Raw genomic sequence first — 16,246 nt, forward strand, 5'->3', positions numbered from 1 at the left:
GTTGGCATACTGAAGAACTGGATGCGCATTTTGACGCGCCCCCCTAAACTCGTCTTCAAGTCGCTCATGCTAACGGGGCGGTAGAAACCACCACTTAAGATCTAGGACGAATTTGTCCTAGACATAAGCTTGCCATACCGAATCTGGTGTGGGCATGAGCCCACTGAGTCCACCATGGGAAGGCCTCGCCCTCTAAATTCCAACTAGCCAAGATCACTCTGTCAATATCATTCTTCTTACCAACGGCAAAATAAGCTTCGAATTGATGCAACCAAGAATGAAGTTCATCCTCTCAAGAGGATGACTCGAGGAAGAAAGATGACTCGAGGAAGAAGCAGGAATCGCTCGTTTAAAGCCGCAAGAAATCTTTCATGCTCAACGCGTCGTCCGGAGTCTTCTTGTGTGGCAGCACGGGATGTTGCCTCACGGTCTTCCATCAATCGAATCTCCAATGCTTGCATCTGCAACTCGAGTGGCGAACTTGACTGCGGTAGTAACCCTCCACAAGGGTTACCCAAAAGAGGATCTCCTTTCGGGTTTTGGGTTAGGGGGGGGGGTGGGGGGGGTAGACGAAGAAGAAGGAACTGGAGTACGGGTTCTTTTCTCCAAGGCCAAGATCTGCGCCTTTTGCTCTTCCAACTTAGTGTTCTAGTTTGCAAGTACTCGCATCATAGTCTAGAACATCTCATGAACACTCGTGTTTGCCGTTGCCTGGTGCTTCTTGTTCCGGATTTCTTTATTCTCTCTCTTTGTCAACGTTTGCCATAGTGGGAATAGTCACATTCTTTTCGGACCGCAACAAAACCATCCACTATGCGTGTGGGAGACTTTCCGGAGACTAAAAACCAACCGTCCTTGGTGTGGGAGACTCTCCGAAGGCTTCCGAACGCTTTCGAAGGCTTCCGTAGGCTAAAACCAATCATCCTTCAAGGGACAAGAGTCACACCGAAAGGGGTGGTCCTACAGAGTCTAGAAACCAACCACACAAGCGAGAAAAAAAATCTTGGTTTTCTAGCTTTAATCGTCACACTTGAAGAAGAAGGCTCTGATACCAATGTCACATGAACAAAAGCACTATGTCTTCTTTCAGCCCTAAACACCTTTCAGAAGCAACCTGATGCAAAACGCAAAGAGAAGAGAGAGATAATTGTATATTCAATACAGTACAAAAAGGTACAATCCTGGCAAGCCCTAGGCTGCCCCATAAAAGGTTGTCTTGACTTCAGAAAATTCTATGATTCAACTGCCTCAAGGAATGAATGATCTACAAGTTCTGGGCTAAGGCCTCTTTAGGACCTTGGGACCCCATATATGATTGGGGTCGACTAGCAACAAAAACACATAAATGTACTCTTTGCGCGCTGAGTCCGGAAGTCCTTTCATTACCCTGTCGACCAAATCCTTCACCCTCAAAATTCTTTTTTTGGGATCCCCTTTGCCCTACTCATGCCCTAGCTCATCTATTTTTTAGCTGCCCTTCAAGGATTTAGCCCTGGGATGAGCATGTCCATGTGCATGCACATGACAATCTCTCTCTCTCTCTTTTCTTGTTCATGCTTCTGCTTGTGCACTTCAACATGGTATCATCGCTCTAGGTTGTAACATGCATTGTGAAAGCATGTTCATGATTAACACTAAGCAAAGAAGATTAGTGCTAATCCCATGTTTAGCAAAAGACACATAAGAGAAGGAGAGATGGACCTAATCTACTGAATATTGCCAAAACATGCTTTTGTGGTGCCAGGTTGCAAGCTAGATTTTGATGACCTCAGCTTCCTTCTCTTGGAAGAAGAGTCCGTCCTCGTCTCACAAGTTAAGGTCAGGGTGTCTCTTAATGGTTAGGATCAAGCACTTGCTACAGTGCAGAAGAGTGTCACCATTTGGCCACCCAAATGGTTCACTCTTGCTTTCACACTATGTACATATTGGATTGGTGTCCATGGCTTATGGAATATGCCTATGCAGGTGATTGACACGTGTCATGCTGTATAGTTGGATATGATATTCCGCTGGGACTTGATGTTATCATGCCCGGAATATCTGGAGGACTTGGCTTTCCGCTGGGACTTGTGCCTTTGTGTACATGCCCGGAAACGCCTGGAGGACTTGGCTTTCCCGCTGGGACTTGTGCCTTTGTGTACATGCCCGGAAACGCCTGGAGGATTGGCTTTCCACTGGGTCTGGTATTGCGTATACTTGCCTGGAAACGCCTGGTCTTATATGGTTTCATGAACGGAAATTGCTCATGCCAATGCTGCATTGCATAGCATCTTTATGTGCTTGCCTGCAAATGAAATTGCATGCTGTTTTCATGCCTGCATGACCTATGTGTAGTTCCGGGCTAGGGGACGCCCGCCCGTGAACCGTGCGTGTGAAACCGTCTGCTGACATGGTTGTGTGGCATGTGAACAGGTGGTAAGTATTACCCAATCTAGGCTCAAATAGCCCTTAGGACTTAGCCAATATTTATAAGTGAGTGCGTTCCCACTTCATTAAAGTTTGGGCACCCAAAAGTCACTTATAAATTATGACCGCTTCCAAGTTCACACTCACTGAAGTCCCGAGGCGGACAAGACTCAACGTCCAGGACCTGATCCTCCCTTTTTACTCATAAATGGGCATCTCCCCATGTCCCTTCACCTGATTGGACCCCAATTCACTTACTTATTAAGAGAAATTCGTGTTTTCTCTTCATGAGGATTTTTGGAGGGTGAAAACTCTGTTTTTCCACCATTTCTCTCCATTTCCAAGCTCTCCATAGCCATACCCAACTTGCTAGGGTGTTTTCCAAGCTTCCAAGAGTGTTTCCAAGTGCTAATCACTCTCCTACTCACTCTCAATGACTGAAATTCAGCAAAACAGCTCTCATTTTTGCTGTAATTTCTGGTCTTTTTGCTGAAAACCCTAATTTCAGCCTTCCTTTCTCAAGTTGAACCATAGGGGAAGCTTTCCCAAGGTTCCCTTCATCCTCTTGAAGACTTTTGTCGCGAAGGATTGCGGCAAATCGAAGATATCAACACTTCTAAAGCTTCCAACGCGAAGGCTTCCGCTTGCAACAACTTCTATGAAGACTGGTAAGCTAATTGGACAATGTGTTGTCATTACTTACTCAGTAGAAGGGCAGGACTCCTTGTTTAGCCGCCCTGTGTAGTATTTCTCTTGTCCTATGTGCTCTTGAAGATGTTGCTACCTTGCTTGGTAGAACATAGAGCCAATGGTAGAGAATATGGGCACTGAAGTCGGGCCGGGCATCAAGGCAGCTCCTTGGTGATCTACATCGACATACCATTGTTTTCTAAATGCTGAATTTCATATGCATTGGCATGGAGGATTTGGCAATGGATGCCCGTGAAGCTATGTATTGAATTTCTCCAATAGTAATACAATTTACTCAAGGGAGGGGTCGGCCGTTCCGGCTCATTGTGTGCCTCTTGTCAATTCAGCAATTTACTTCTTGTATTTGAGCAAGTGTCCTTCAAATCTTAGTGTATTTAAGTGTATTGATTAGCATTGTGTTCAAACAAGTTACATTGGTATCAGAGCATACGGTTCTCTTTCACTTCTATCGTGAGAGACGATCACCGTGAACACTAGCTATCTCTACACTTAGAACATTATGGACAGCCATACAATGAATGTTGGAGATGCTAATTCAAGTGGCAGGGACAATGATCGCGTTTTCGCTCGCTGAAGCTCCCCCCCTGCGCTGCGCGCCTTCGCTCCCCCCCATCCTCGCGCTCCTTCTCTCCTTCCGCCCCCCGCTTGTCCCCCCTGCTCGCCGCTGCGCCCCCCCCCCTCCTTCTTCGCTGCTGGGCCGCCCCCCCTCCTTCCTCGCTGCTGCGCCTCCCCCCCCCCCCTCTTCGCCAGTTCGCCCCCCTCCCCTCTTCGCCATTTCGCCCTCCCTCCCCGCTGCCGCCTGTTCGCCTCCCTCCCCGCTGCCGCCATTTCGCCCCCCCCCCCGCCTCTTCGCTTCTTCACTCCCGCCGCCCTTCAGCAGCGCCCCGCCCCCTTCCTTCTCGCGTTGTCGCCGCCCCCCCTCCCCCCCCCCCCCCTGGGCCTCTCCTTTCCTTTTTTCGCCCCCCCTCTGTCGTGCTGCTTTTCTTCCCTTAGGGGTTCTTGTTTTTTTTTCCTCATCGTCTTTCGTCCTTCCGCCTCTTGGTGTGCAGCCCGCTTCTTGCAGGTTTTCCGCTTTCGCCTCGCCTTCGCTTGAGCTTCAGACTCTGATGGAGACTCCTCCCGCCTCGCCTCAGAGGGACTCTTCTGCAGCCCCCTCGCCCGCCCCCGAGGTCATCCCCATCAGGCTTTCTCTTTCGCCGGAAGAGGAAGCGAGCCTCACCGCAGAGGTGGAGCGCCTTCAGGCTCACTCCACCATCTGCCGTATAGTCGGCACTCGCCCCAGCAGAGGGGAGATCAGGGATCTTCTTCAGGCCCGCCTTCTTGCAGATGTGGGCAAGATCCTGGATGTACAGCTCTTGGGCCGGGGACATTATCAGATCGAGTTCGAGACCGCCCAGAGCGTTGCCAAGGTCCTTGCCATGAGTCCTCTGGATATCAGGGGTGCTCGGGCTTTCTTCAGGCCTTGGCAGCATGGATTTGACCCAGCAGCGGCGGAGCAGGGAGAGCGCCTCTTCCATATTACAGTTTGTTTCCCTGGTCTCCGCCGGGAGTATCTTCCGCTCCTTTCCAGGCTCGGAGCATTGGTGGGCTCGGTTCTTGAGACGGGCCCTTCAGCAGCTTCAGTGGTGGCCAGAGCAGCTGGGCTACCTTCGGTCAGAGTGTTGGTATCTGACATCTCCTCCCTTCCTAAGGTCATTCAGCTACCTAGGATAGGGGGGGGGTGGATAGATAAGAGAGTGGAGTTCTCGGGGCTCCCGAACCAGTGCTTCATTTGCAGGCAGGTCGGTCATTTGGCCAAGGCCTGCCCTCGCAGGAGACCTCGGCCCTCACCACAGCAGCAGGCCACGGATGGCCCGCCCACAGATTCGGCTCGGCAGGCAGCCTCAGGGACACCTGCTCAGGCCACAGAGACCTCGGAGTGGCAGCCTGGACAGGGGCGCCGTCGAGGGAGACAGCCACAGCAGCGCGCCCAGATACCGCTGCAGCAGCAGCCACAGTCTCAGCCTCACTGGGTTCCCGTGAGGAACAGATTTGCTCCCCTTCAGGAGGAGACCCCTGCAGCATCCGAGGACCAGGAGATGCCAGCTCCCCCTCCTTCACCTCCCCCACACCCACCCCCTCCCACCGCCTCGCGTCCACCATCGCCTCCTCCCGCCCCCGCTCCGGTCTCGGCAGCGGCTCCCTCTCCTCCTCCCTCGCCTCCCCCTCCTCCCCCTCCGCCCGCCTCGCCTTCCCGGGAGGTCCTGGCAGTTCCCTGGCGCTCACCTGCAGTCCGGAGGGCGCTGAGCACTGACCTCGCTCGAGCGTCACAGAGGAGACCTATGCCGATTAGGGCCTCACGGATTTCATCTATCCGCAGTCGGCTGAGTCGCCTCGGCATTCGTCAGCGCTCGGATGCGTTTGCTTATACCTTTACACGGCTTTTTGGAGCCGATGGCCCCCATGAGCCAGCACCCATCCGAGTGCATGTAGTGATACCTCCGGCCCGCGGGGAGGAGGCACTAGACTCAGCGGTGGCCTTCTCGTTCCCTCTATGTGGACCTTGTGACCAGGAGTGGACTCTAGAGCTCGCTCTCAGCACGTTGAAGACTCAGGCAGTTGAGTTTTCTCATCACATGAGCGATTTGGAGGTTACAGATGTGATAGGCCGACTTTGGGAGTTGGCTCATTTTTTCTTGGATCCCGGGAGTGTGGATACATCCGGGATTCGGCATTTGGTCGTGCGCATAGTTGCAGATTTGGCACGCGACCCAGGATATGTGAGTATACACGAGGTTACTATGTCAGAGCAGGAGGCAGTCGCCATGGGTCACAGCCACTGGCGCCTGATCCGGGATTCTTGCATTATACCGGGTGGGCAGACTCGCAGCCGTTCGGATGGGGACTACTCTCCATCCAAGCCGCTTGCGAAGGCTCGCCGCACGGCTGAGACAGCATCCACCTCAGTAGGACATCCATGAGGATCATCTCATGGAATGTACAGGGCCTTGGCGGAGCACACTTTATACGCTATAGAGGCTGCTTGAGGCAGGAGCTACAGAGATGCCTGGTTGGTGGCAGCATTGACATTCTGATGATGCAGGAGCACCACTTGGGTGAGAGCAGGATCCGGAGATATGGTTCGGTGATGCCTGGTAGATGGGACACTTTCTGGTCTGCAGGGTTTGGTCCTTTGGGTGGACAGGGAGGAGTATGCATGGTTATTGCAGATGCATGGCGGCAGGCCATTGTGGATCGAGGGATCATTGTGCCTGGTAGAGCACAGTATGTCATTCTGAGGATGCATGATGAGCTATTGGGTGTGCTCAACATCTATGCGCCCAATCATGCTAGTGCCAGAGCAGAGTTTTGGACTCAGGTTACAGATGCATTGCCAGAGGCCGCACATTGGTGTGTTGGGGGAGACTTCAACATGCTTGAGGACCCGGCAGATAGGGTGGGAGGCAGTCATGTTACAGTGCACGGCACGGAGCTTGCAGCTTGGGACCGGTTTTGCATGTCACTGAGGATCACTGATGCATGGCAGCATGGGGCTTTCTCCCGGTCTCAGGACAGTCTTAGTTTCTCTCGGTCGGATCGCCGGCAGGGAGGGACTAATCTATCTCGGATTGATCGCTTTTATGTGGGCGATTGGTTGGGGGAGCGAGGGGGCTCCGTCGGCATTCTTGCTGGCACCTCATTTTCAGATCATGCGCCAGTTATATTGACTTTGGAGGAGGGGACACGGGAGCCCAGCTTGCAGTTGAGGATCCCAGAGCGGGTACTTGCAGACCCCAGTCTCGCTGAGGACATTGAGAGGATCTGGCATGATAGTCAGAGCTCTGACCAGGATGCAGCGGGCCAGTGTGCCCAGGGACTCATTGATCTTAGCTCTTTTCTGCACGCTGCAGCTTTGACACGACTGGGAGAGATTCGAGAGCGGGAGCAACGGCTGAGACGCAGCCTTGCTTCGCTACAGCGCCTTCAGGAGCAGCAGCCAGCATGTGAGTGGGTGGCGTCCCAGCTGAGCCAGGCCCGCCAGGAGGTTAGAGAGGCAGAGGAGCAGAGACATGAGTTTTATTATCGTCGTCAGGCCTCTCAGTGGACGCAGCTTGGTGATAGAGTGACTGGGGAGTTTTTTGAGATCACTGGACCCCGTCATGCGCGAGCAGGGGTTCGCCAGCTTGGTAGACCGGATGGATCGATAGCTACTGAGCTCGGGGAGATCAGAGACATTGCCACTGCTTTTTATAGTGACTTGCTTTCAGCGGAGCCAGCCACTGAGGATCGAGATGTATGCAGACAGACTGTGTGGGCCCATGTGCAGAGGAGGGTCACAGACCATATGCGCACAGTTTTAGGTGCGCCTCTGTCAGAGACTGAGCTTGCCGAGGCCTTGAGGGTCCTGCCGCGACATAGTTGCCCAGGGGAGGACGGACTGACGCCGGCCTTTTTTATGCGCTATTGGGACCTTTTGGGGCCAGGCCTCCGCAGGGGCTTTCAGCATGTTTTGGACACTGGGGTGATGCCGCAGAGCTTTTCAGAGGGCTTGATCTATCTTATCTCCAAGGGGGAGGGAGTATCAGATGATATTCGGCATTGGAGGCCTATTACGATCCTCAATACTGTCTACAAGGTCTTGGCAAAGGCCTTGAGTTTGAGGATCCAGCCCTTCCTGGGGGAGTTGATTCATGCTACTCAGACAGGATTTGTCAAGGAGCGCAGTATCCTTGACAACATCTTTACTTTCTGGGAGGCGACGGCCCGAGCTAGGTTTCTTGGCGAGGACTTGGTCGTGATGCTTCTCGATTTTGAGAAGGCATACGATAGAGTTGATTGGGGATTCTTAGAGGGCACTATGCTACGCCTGGGCTTTGAGCCAGGATGGATCAGAGGGGTGGCAGCTTTGTATTCCACAGCTCGCAGCCAGGTGCTGATTGCAGGAGGTCGGGGGTCGAGTTTTGAGCTGACCAGATCAGTCCGTCAGGGGTGTCCTCTCGCCCCTTTCCTTTTTCTCTTCTTTGCGGAGGCCATGAGTATGTATTTGTCGGCAGAGGAGGTTGGTTTGAGAGGACTGCAGCTCCCAGTCCGGGGGGAGGATTTGCTTGATGCTGAGTTTGCAGACGACACGGGCTTATTTTTGCATGGCCAAGAGGCCAATCTTATTCGGGCAGAGCAGTCGCTCCAGGTTTTTAGTGCAGCTTCGGGAGCATTGATCAATTGGCGCAAGACAGTGGCCTTTTGGATCAGTAGTGCTCCCACTCCGGCATGGAGTCCGGACCCCGGTTTTAGATGGATTCCTCCCGGCACAGCAGTGCGGTATTTGGGATGCCAGATTGGCCTCGATTTGTCACCTGAGCAGCAGATTGCCCCGCTTCTTCTGAGCATTCGGAAGAAGCTATTGTATTGGAGTACAGCTCGACTATCCTTGGCTGGGAGGGTGGTGGTGGCAAATCAGGTGCTGTTAGCGACTATGTGGTACATTACGTCTTGCTGGATTTTCTCGAGCTCTTGCATCAGCCAGGTACAGAGGCTGATCAGGAACTTTCTGTGGTCTGGGCGGGACGGTCAGCCAGCTCGGGCAAAGGTTGCATGGGCAGTTATTACACTTCCGCTGGCTCAGGGCGGTTTGGGCATTATAGATCCAGTCGATCAGAGTAGAGCCTTATTGGGGAAGCTTATTGTTCAGGGGTTGCTTCCAGGCGCTGAGCCTTGGAAAGAGCTCCTCTTGCAGCGACTGCAGGCCCGGGTGCCTCCTGCAGGGGGTACTTGGGCACCAGAGATTCGCTGGATCTTCATAGAGATGAGGAGGACAGGCCTCAGTAGAGGATGGGAGGACAGATTTGCTTTGAGTATCCTGAGAGCTTGGGAGCTGCTGAGACCGGGGCTCTCTCAGCGGCCTCCTTCTTGTGTTGAGGAGCGGGCCAGGCAGCCGCTCATCTGGAGCCCAGCGGTTCGTACAGAGCAGGGTCATATGCTGGGTTCTCGGCCTCGTCTAGCCTGGGGACCTTTAGCGGCAGGCCCAGCTCGTAGTTTTGGAGACTGGCAGGCTTTCTGCAGTCTACCAGAGGAGACCCAGGTGGAGAGGCTGAGTCACTTCAGAGGGGGATTGATTATGAGGGATGATATTCAGGAGGCACTTTCAGAGGAGTGGTTCACACCGCTCGAGCCAGTGGCCCCACGGTGGATGGGAGCCTTTACACAGTTGGAGATCCTGATTGCTGTCAGAGCTAGCACTGAGGATGGCAGATGCCTCTATTATGAGATTCAGGATGAGGGCAGACTCCAGAGAGTGGAGGTGGAGTCACCTTTGGTTACAGAGTGCACCTTTCAGAGGATTCGGGTGGTGGCTGCCGCTTCTCGGAAGTGGCATATTGACCCCGACCCTGCTGACGTGCTCCCGGATTGGCGCATATGGGCATATGCAGCGCGCCCCTTGGCCCGGCTGCAGTGGGACCCCGGAGAGTACGAGTGGCATGATCCTTATGCATCCCTTGAGGCCACAGAGATCACATTTTTCCAGTATACTGTTAGGCTGGGACGGCATATCTTGACGGCGAGGAGGACGGTTTCTCCAGCGGCAGCGGGGCATTGGCGATTGCAGGGACTATCACAGGAGTTCCTGGAGGATTTCTGGGCTCGGCTCTGGGCTAGTCGACAGGCCCGGCCTGCGTCCGATGCGGCCACCCTATGGAGACACAGAGACATTGCCTTTGGGACTGCCCTCAGGCACAGCAGATTTGGCTGCGGATGCTGCGTATTCTGGCCCCCCTCTCTCCAGAGGGTACGTTTACGTGGGGTGCCGCTGCTTGGTCGACTTCGTCAGGGCCTGCTATGGGCTATGAGATGGAGCAGGGCAGTCAGGCCATCAGATTTATTAGGGGCCAGCCTCGCCTGGTTCCGGCACCGGATTTCTCGTCCGCCAGCTGGACACAGGAGAGGGATTTACGATGGGAGCTCCTCAGCAGCCTCACCATCTGGTTCACCTGGAGGGCCCGGTGCTTCACGGCCTTTGAGGGGAGATTGGAGCCACCAGCAGAGACTGTTCGGGGGATTTGGCAGGAGTTGATCCACACCCTGCGAGGACAGTACGACCGCATCCGGGGAGACTCGGATGAGGCGATCTTACGGCGCCAGGCCTTTCATACCACTTGGCGCTGCGGCCCGTTTTACACCCTACACACGGGATCCCCCCGTTGGCACTACAGGCCACCTGTTTGGCTCTTTCCCCCCCCCATTGTATGATTTAGCCGCTCAGTCCTTTTGACTGATGCTTGTATTTTGCAGCACCTAGGGAGAGTCTCCCGGGCTGCCATGATGTATTCACTGCTCTTCTCTATGTTAGGAGCAGGAGAGATCTCTTTTGTAGCCCTACGGGCGTTCTTTTTACATAACTAATGAAAGGATCTTTTCTCGGAAAAAAAAAAAGTGGCAGGGACAATGAAATGCATGCCTCCAATGCTTTACAGGATGAGCAAACTCATGTGGTGCACAATAGGGAACATGAATATGTGGGACAGCCGTCTCGTGGCAAAGAGAAGATGCAAGAAGAAGAGTCCATAGTCTTGAGAGCTGAACTTACTTGTATGCAGGCTCTTCTCCATGCACAACAAGAAGAATTGAATCTCTATCGCCGCGAGGATCCATTGGTACATGATCGTTTGAAGGCCAAGAAAGCTGAATCTTATATGGATCATGCAATGGCAATGATTGCTCAAGAGTTGCACATGCAACCGAGGGATGCAGCACGTGCATACTTGGCTCGTACCGAGGATGCCTATGCAGAAAAGGCAACCATCCCACATGTCTTGGAATCCCCACAAGTGCCCGAACAAGAAGTTATGTCTAAGAGGATGAATCTCGATGCTATGGGAGAGGAACAATCAGTGACTTCACGCCATGCAGGAATATCTCATGTAGCCCGTGAAGGATACAATGTTTATGGCAGTGGTCAAAATGTATATCAAATGCCATTGCCGGCTGAAAATGTACATGCACAACACATGCAACATGGGCTGCAATTTTCTGTTGGTGCAGGTATTCCGCGTATCTCTCATGCCACTCATGCCTTCGAGTGTGCTCGTGAGGGAGAAGCTATGGCTGAAAATGTATCAATGTATGTTGAGGGGCCAGCCATGCCTCATGCTTACAGGGCACATGTATCTATGCCTTATGCATCACCTTTTGGTCCAAAAATGATGCCAATTACAGGGACTGTCCCAATGGACAAACATGGGGGAAAACATGTTGAGATGCACACACATGCATCAAAGTCTCGTGACTTCAAAGCCGGAGACAAATCTGTGAAGTTTGACACATATCATGGAGAATATGATGCATCAAAGGCACTTGCTTTTATTGCCCAGTTTGATATTGCTTTCAGTGATGAGGATTTCACTCAGAAATCCATGATCCGGCATGTAAGCATGTTCATGAAAGGCACTGCTGCCCATTGGTGGCTCACGGAGAAGCTCTCACCGAATCCTGTTAGATCATGGAAAGAGTTCAAGGAGAGGTTCTATGCTCAATTCTTGCCTCCCAATGCATTGAATGAGATAACAATGAAGTGGGATTGGGTAAAGCAAAATGAGGGGGAATCGGTAAATGCATATGTACAAAAGTTTTGGAAAGTGCTTTTGGAGGTGTCTCCATTTATGCATGTCACCGAGGCGGAAAGGAAGAGAAGGTTTCAATCGGGATTGCAACCCGTGTACAAAGTGGGATTACAAATGTATCCTGGTCATACCTTACACCAATTAATCGCAGCCGCCACCGCCACCGCCACCGCCACCGAGCAATTGGAACTCAAATTGAGTCGATCCAATAAGGCTAAACCCTCATTTCAAGGCAAAGAGAGGGCTGTCCAAAACCTGCAAAATGATGGACAGCCACCTAAAAGGGACCAAAACCAAGCCAAATCAGGTCCAAAAGCTGAAAATAAGTTTGCTAACAAGCGCCCTTATAAGCCGGCAAACTTTGGTCTTAGTGCTGAGAAGAAGGAGCAATATATGCGTGAAGGCAAATGCTTTACTTGTGGCAGCACTGAGCACATGGCAAGAGCATGCCCAAATAAGAAGAACAAAGCTGAAAATGCTAATGTACCGAAGCCTAATGTGCATATGGTTCCGGATGTGCAGGGCAACACTTCACATGATAGCAAAGATAGGGTTGTATGTAAAGCTTGGGGACAGCTCAAAGATCAACCCGCTTTGTTCATGTTTGATGATTGTGCATCGGAGAATTTCATATCCACTCATATGGCAGCTGCTTTGGGTATTGAAGTGGAGGACATGGGCCCTCAAATTGAAGCAGGGGCTGCCTTTGTTGGTAGAGAAGTGCAGGTCATGCCTATTTTTGGCAAGTTGCGCATACACATTCAAGGCTATGTGGATCATGAGGATTTTCTTGTGGCGCCTTTGAATGGCTGTGATGTATTGCTTGGAAAGCCTTGGCATACACGTATTGATCCGTGCAAGGCTTACAAGACTAACAGGATCACCTTCATGCATAAAGGCCGAGAACATGTAATTGATGCTGGTGAAGAGGGTGATACCATCCCCTTGTATCTCATGTACAAATTAAGAAAGTAATGAAAAAGAGTGTTTTTGCGTACTTGATTTTTGTACGAGATCATGTTGAGAAAAATAATGTACATGTAAACACTCTTAGTAATGATAGGCTGAAATTTTTGCAAGAGCACAATGATTGTTTTGCTGATGAGTTACCAAATGAGTTACCACCTGTACGACCGGAAGATCATCGCATTGATCTTGTGCCGGGTAGCTCACCACCTAATAGGCCAGCCTATCGTGTAAGTGCATCCCAAAAAAGAGGAGATCATGAAGCAAGTGAATGAGCTTCTTGAGAAGGGTTTGGTTCAGCCAAGCTCTTCTCCATATTGTTCACCCGTCCTCTTGGTTCAAAAGAAGGATGGATCCTTTCGTATGTGTGTGGATTATAGAGCTTTGAATAAGCTTACCATCAAGAATCGGTTTCCGACTCCACGCATAGACGACATACTTGACAAGTTGGATGGATCGGCATGCTTTAGCCGAATTGATCTCAAGAGTGGATATCATCAAGTGCGTGTAGTGCCTCAGGATGTACACAAAACTGCTTTCAGGACAGCATTTGGGCTTTATGAGTATCTTGTTATGCCTTTTGGTCTTACAAATGCCCCGGCTACATTCAATAGAATGATGGATCGCATATTTCGTGGGTACAGGAAATTTACAGGTGTCTTCTTTGATGACATACTAGTCTTCTCGAAGACCGAAGAAGAGCATAAAGCTCATTTGGCTATTGTTTTTGAAGAGCTCCATAAGCATAAACTCTTCATAAATGCAAAGAAGAGTGAGTTCTTCTTGTCAGAGATACATTATCTTGGGCATATTGTGTCCAAAGATGGAGTGCGGATGGATCCTGCAAAGATTGATGCAATTCGGAATTGGCCCGAATTAAGTTCAGTGCATGAGATCCGTAGTTTTCTTGGATTATGCTCTTACTACCGCAGGTTCATTCGGCACTTTGCATGGATTGCTTCTCCTTTGCATGATTTGACAAAGAAGAAGGCCGTGTTCAAATGGACTAATGTAGAGAGAGATGCATTCCTCGCATTGAAAGATGCAACTACTCATGGTCCAGTGTTGATCGTTCCGGATTTGCAAAAGCCTTTTTGTGTGGAATGTGATGCATCTGGAAATTGCATAGGGGCTGTCCTTAATCAAGAGGGACATGCCGTGGCTTATGAGAGTCGTAGATTGCATGATGCAGAGCTATCTCTTGGCATTTATGAGAAAGAGCTCTTGGCTGTAATTCATGCACTTACTTTATGGAAACATTACCTTCTTGGGGCTGATTTCACTGTGAAGACAGATCACCAGAGTTTGAGATATTTTCTTACTCAAACTAAATTGTCAGAGAAGCATATGAGGATGGCCAATTTCCTCTCTATGTTTCATTTTCAGATCTTGCACACCCCGGGAAAGAAGAATGTAGTGGCCGATGCATTGTCACGAAAGCCGTATGTAGCAACTATCTCGGTTGCCTCTCATGGGGACTTGTCTACCATGCGTGATTTGTATCATACGGATGCTGATTTTGCCACTATTTGGGCTGATTTGATGGCTGGTCATGCACATGCCTCATATGTGATCAAAGAGGGTTATCTCATGAAAGATAATTGCCTATGTGTGGTGTCTGACATGAGGCAAAAGGTTTTGGATGAGTGCCATGCTCCTCCATATGCTGGTCATAGAGGCATAATGCCTACTACGCACATGATTGAGCGGTATTTCTTTTGGCCAGGTATGCGGAAGGACATAGAGGCACATGTACGTGCATGTATCACCTGTCAAAAGGTCAAATTTGATAGGCAAAAGGCACCAGGTTTGCTTCAGCCATTGCCTATTCCCACGCAGCCATGGGAAAGTATTACAATGGATTTCATTATGGACTTGCCACGTACCCAACAGGGTAATGATGCAATTTGGACAATTGTGGACAGGTTTAGCAAGCAAGCTCATTTCTTGCCGGTCAAAAAGACCATCAAAGCTGAGCATATGGTTAAAATATATCTTGCACAAGTGTTCAAACATCATGGAATGCCGAAGTCCATTGTGGGGGATAGAGATCCCAGGACTACAAGTCTCTTTTGGCGGGCCTTATTTGATAATATGGGTACCAAATTGGACTTCTCATCAGCTTATCACCCTCAAACGGATGGGCAAAGTGAGGCTGCAAATTCAGCCATGTTGGATCTCTTGAAATGTTATGTGGCGGATCAGAAGTCTTCTTGGGAGAAGTACTTACCGCTTGTGGAATTTGCATACAACAACACGGTGCATGCATCTACGAGAAAGTGCAGGTAGCCAAAGGAGGCTTGTGGGTGGGAGAGAGGGCTGTCAACAACTCCTAATATTGGTATATATTTAAAGTAAATAAATAAAAAAATAAAATCTAGTAGGCAAGATCAGCTTTGGTAGCTATGGATTGAATGCATTCATTGCTTGGTGTGGCCGAGATTATGGACTGGATGTGTTCCAAGTTCATTGTCTGAGGTTTTGGGACGTGATGTGTTTATAATCCGTTGTTGGGAGATTAGGGGCATGGTATGTCTGTCAGCTCATCATTCTTTACTTGGAGTTCACCACACACTGGTGTGGGAATTCGAAGCCAAGCAAATTTCTTTGATGTTCAAGGTAGCATTATAATTTGAGGAGATATGTTGGCAGGTGCATCTTTCATGGTGTATTCGATACTTGCAGTACTAGGGTGTCCATGGTTGCATCTTCATCAACTTTTCTTCTTTAGACATTTGCACACTGTGAGCTACACAGGGTGTGTTAAACTATGTGCATCTCATGTGTTGTGCGTCGTGAGGCTTCATGTAGGTCGTGGTGCTTTATGGCTACCCTATATAAAGGCCCCTCTCCCCTTTTGTTGTATCCATCCATTGCTCAGTGCATATTGCTAACGCTTATCTTCTGGCAAGTATTGCCCATCGTAAACCTCTTGCTAGTATCAAGGTGATCTTGGTTGCAATCTCTCTCTCTCTTTTCTTGTTCATGCTTCCGCCTGTGCACTTCAACAGCCACTGTACTCAAAAGCATAAGACAAGGCCGCATAACACAAAATGATATGATGTGCAGAAATCGTACCTCAATGCTATCATATGATGTCAACTTTGTCCTGATGTGCTCCCTAACTATTGATCCTCGAAGAAGTTGTTGCACAAGGTCCACCCAAAATGCTCCCTCTTCCCCTCCTATCTCGCCACTGTTTTGGTACCTAACAGCTCGCGGGCCAAAGTAGCCAAGAAACTGATTTCGAAGGCCCACACCTGATGTGAAGTTGTAAACTTGATCAATGGGTAGAAAATCCACTAGCATATCCATCAACCGACCTATCTCATCTGCCAAGGTAGAGAAAAAGAGAGGGCATGAAAGCTTGGCGGCTCCAAGCTTCACTATTGCAGCCGCACTGCTGATTGCCAAGGTTATGAGACTCACATCACTTGCTTTACTAGGGCATACAGATGCACCCTCCCAACCTCTGCTAAACAACATGACATGCTATGAGGAAGAGAAAATTGTGTTAGGACCAGAAAACAGAAAACTGTTGAAGTCTGAATGCTTAGGCTGTGAATCTA

At 50.3% G+C, this 16,246-nt stretch overlaps 1 protein-coding gene across 1 annotated transcript in view; it reads right to left on the reverse strand.

Moving 5' to 3' along the window:
- LOC147632413 (uncharacterized) overlaps positions 1-16,246 on the reverse strand; it is a 171,633-nt gene that overhangs the window by 67,336 nt on the left and 88,051 nt on the right. Inside the window, exon 7 of the mRNA XM_086806969.1 lies at positions 15,756-16,149. Coding sequence (XP_086663095.1) covers positions 15,756-16,149 — 394 coding nt within the window. The remainder of the gene's footprint in view (positions 1-15,755; positions 16,150-16,246) is intronic.

Source organism: Cibotium barometz, chromosome 13 (genome assembly GCF_041138505.1).
Source record: "Cibotium barometz isolate CiBa-2024 chromosome 13, ASM4113850v1, whole genome shotgun sequence".
NCBI classification, from domain to species: domain Eukaryota; kingdom Viridiplantae; phylum Streptophyta; class Polypodiopsida; order Cyatheales; family Cibotiaceae; genus Cibotium; species Cibotium barometz.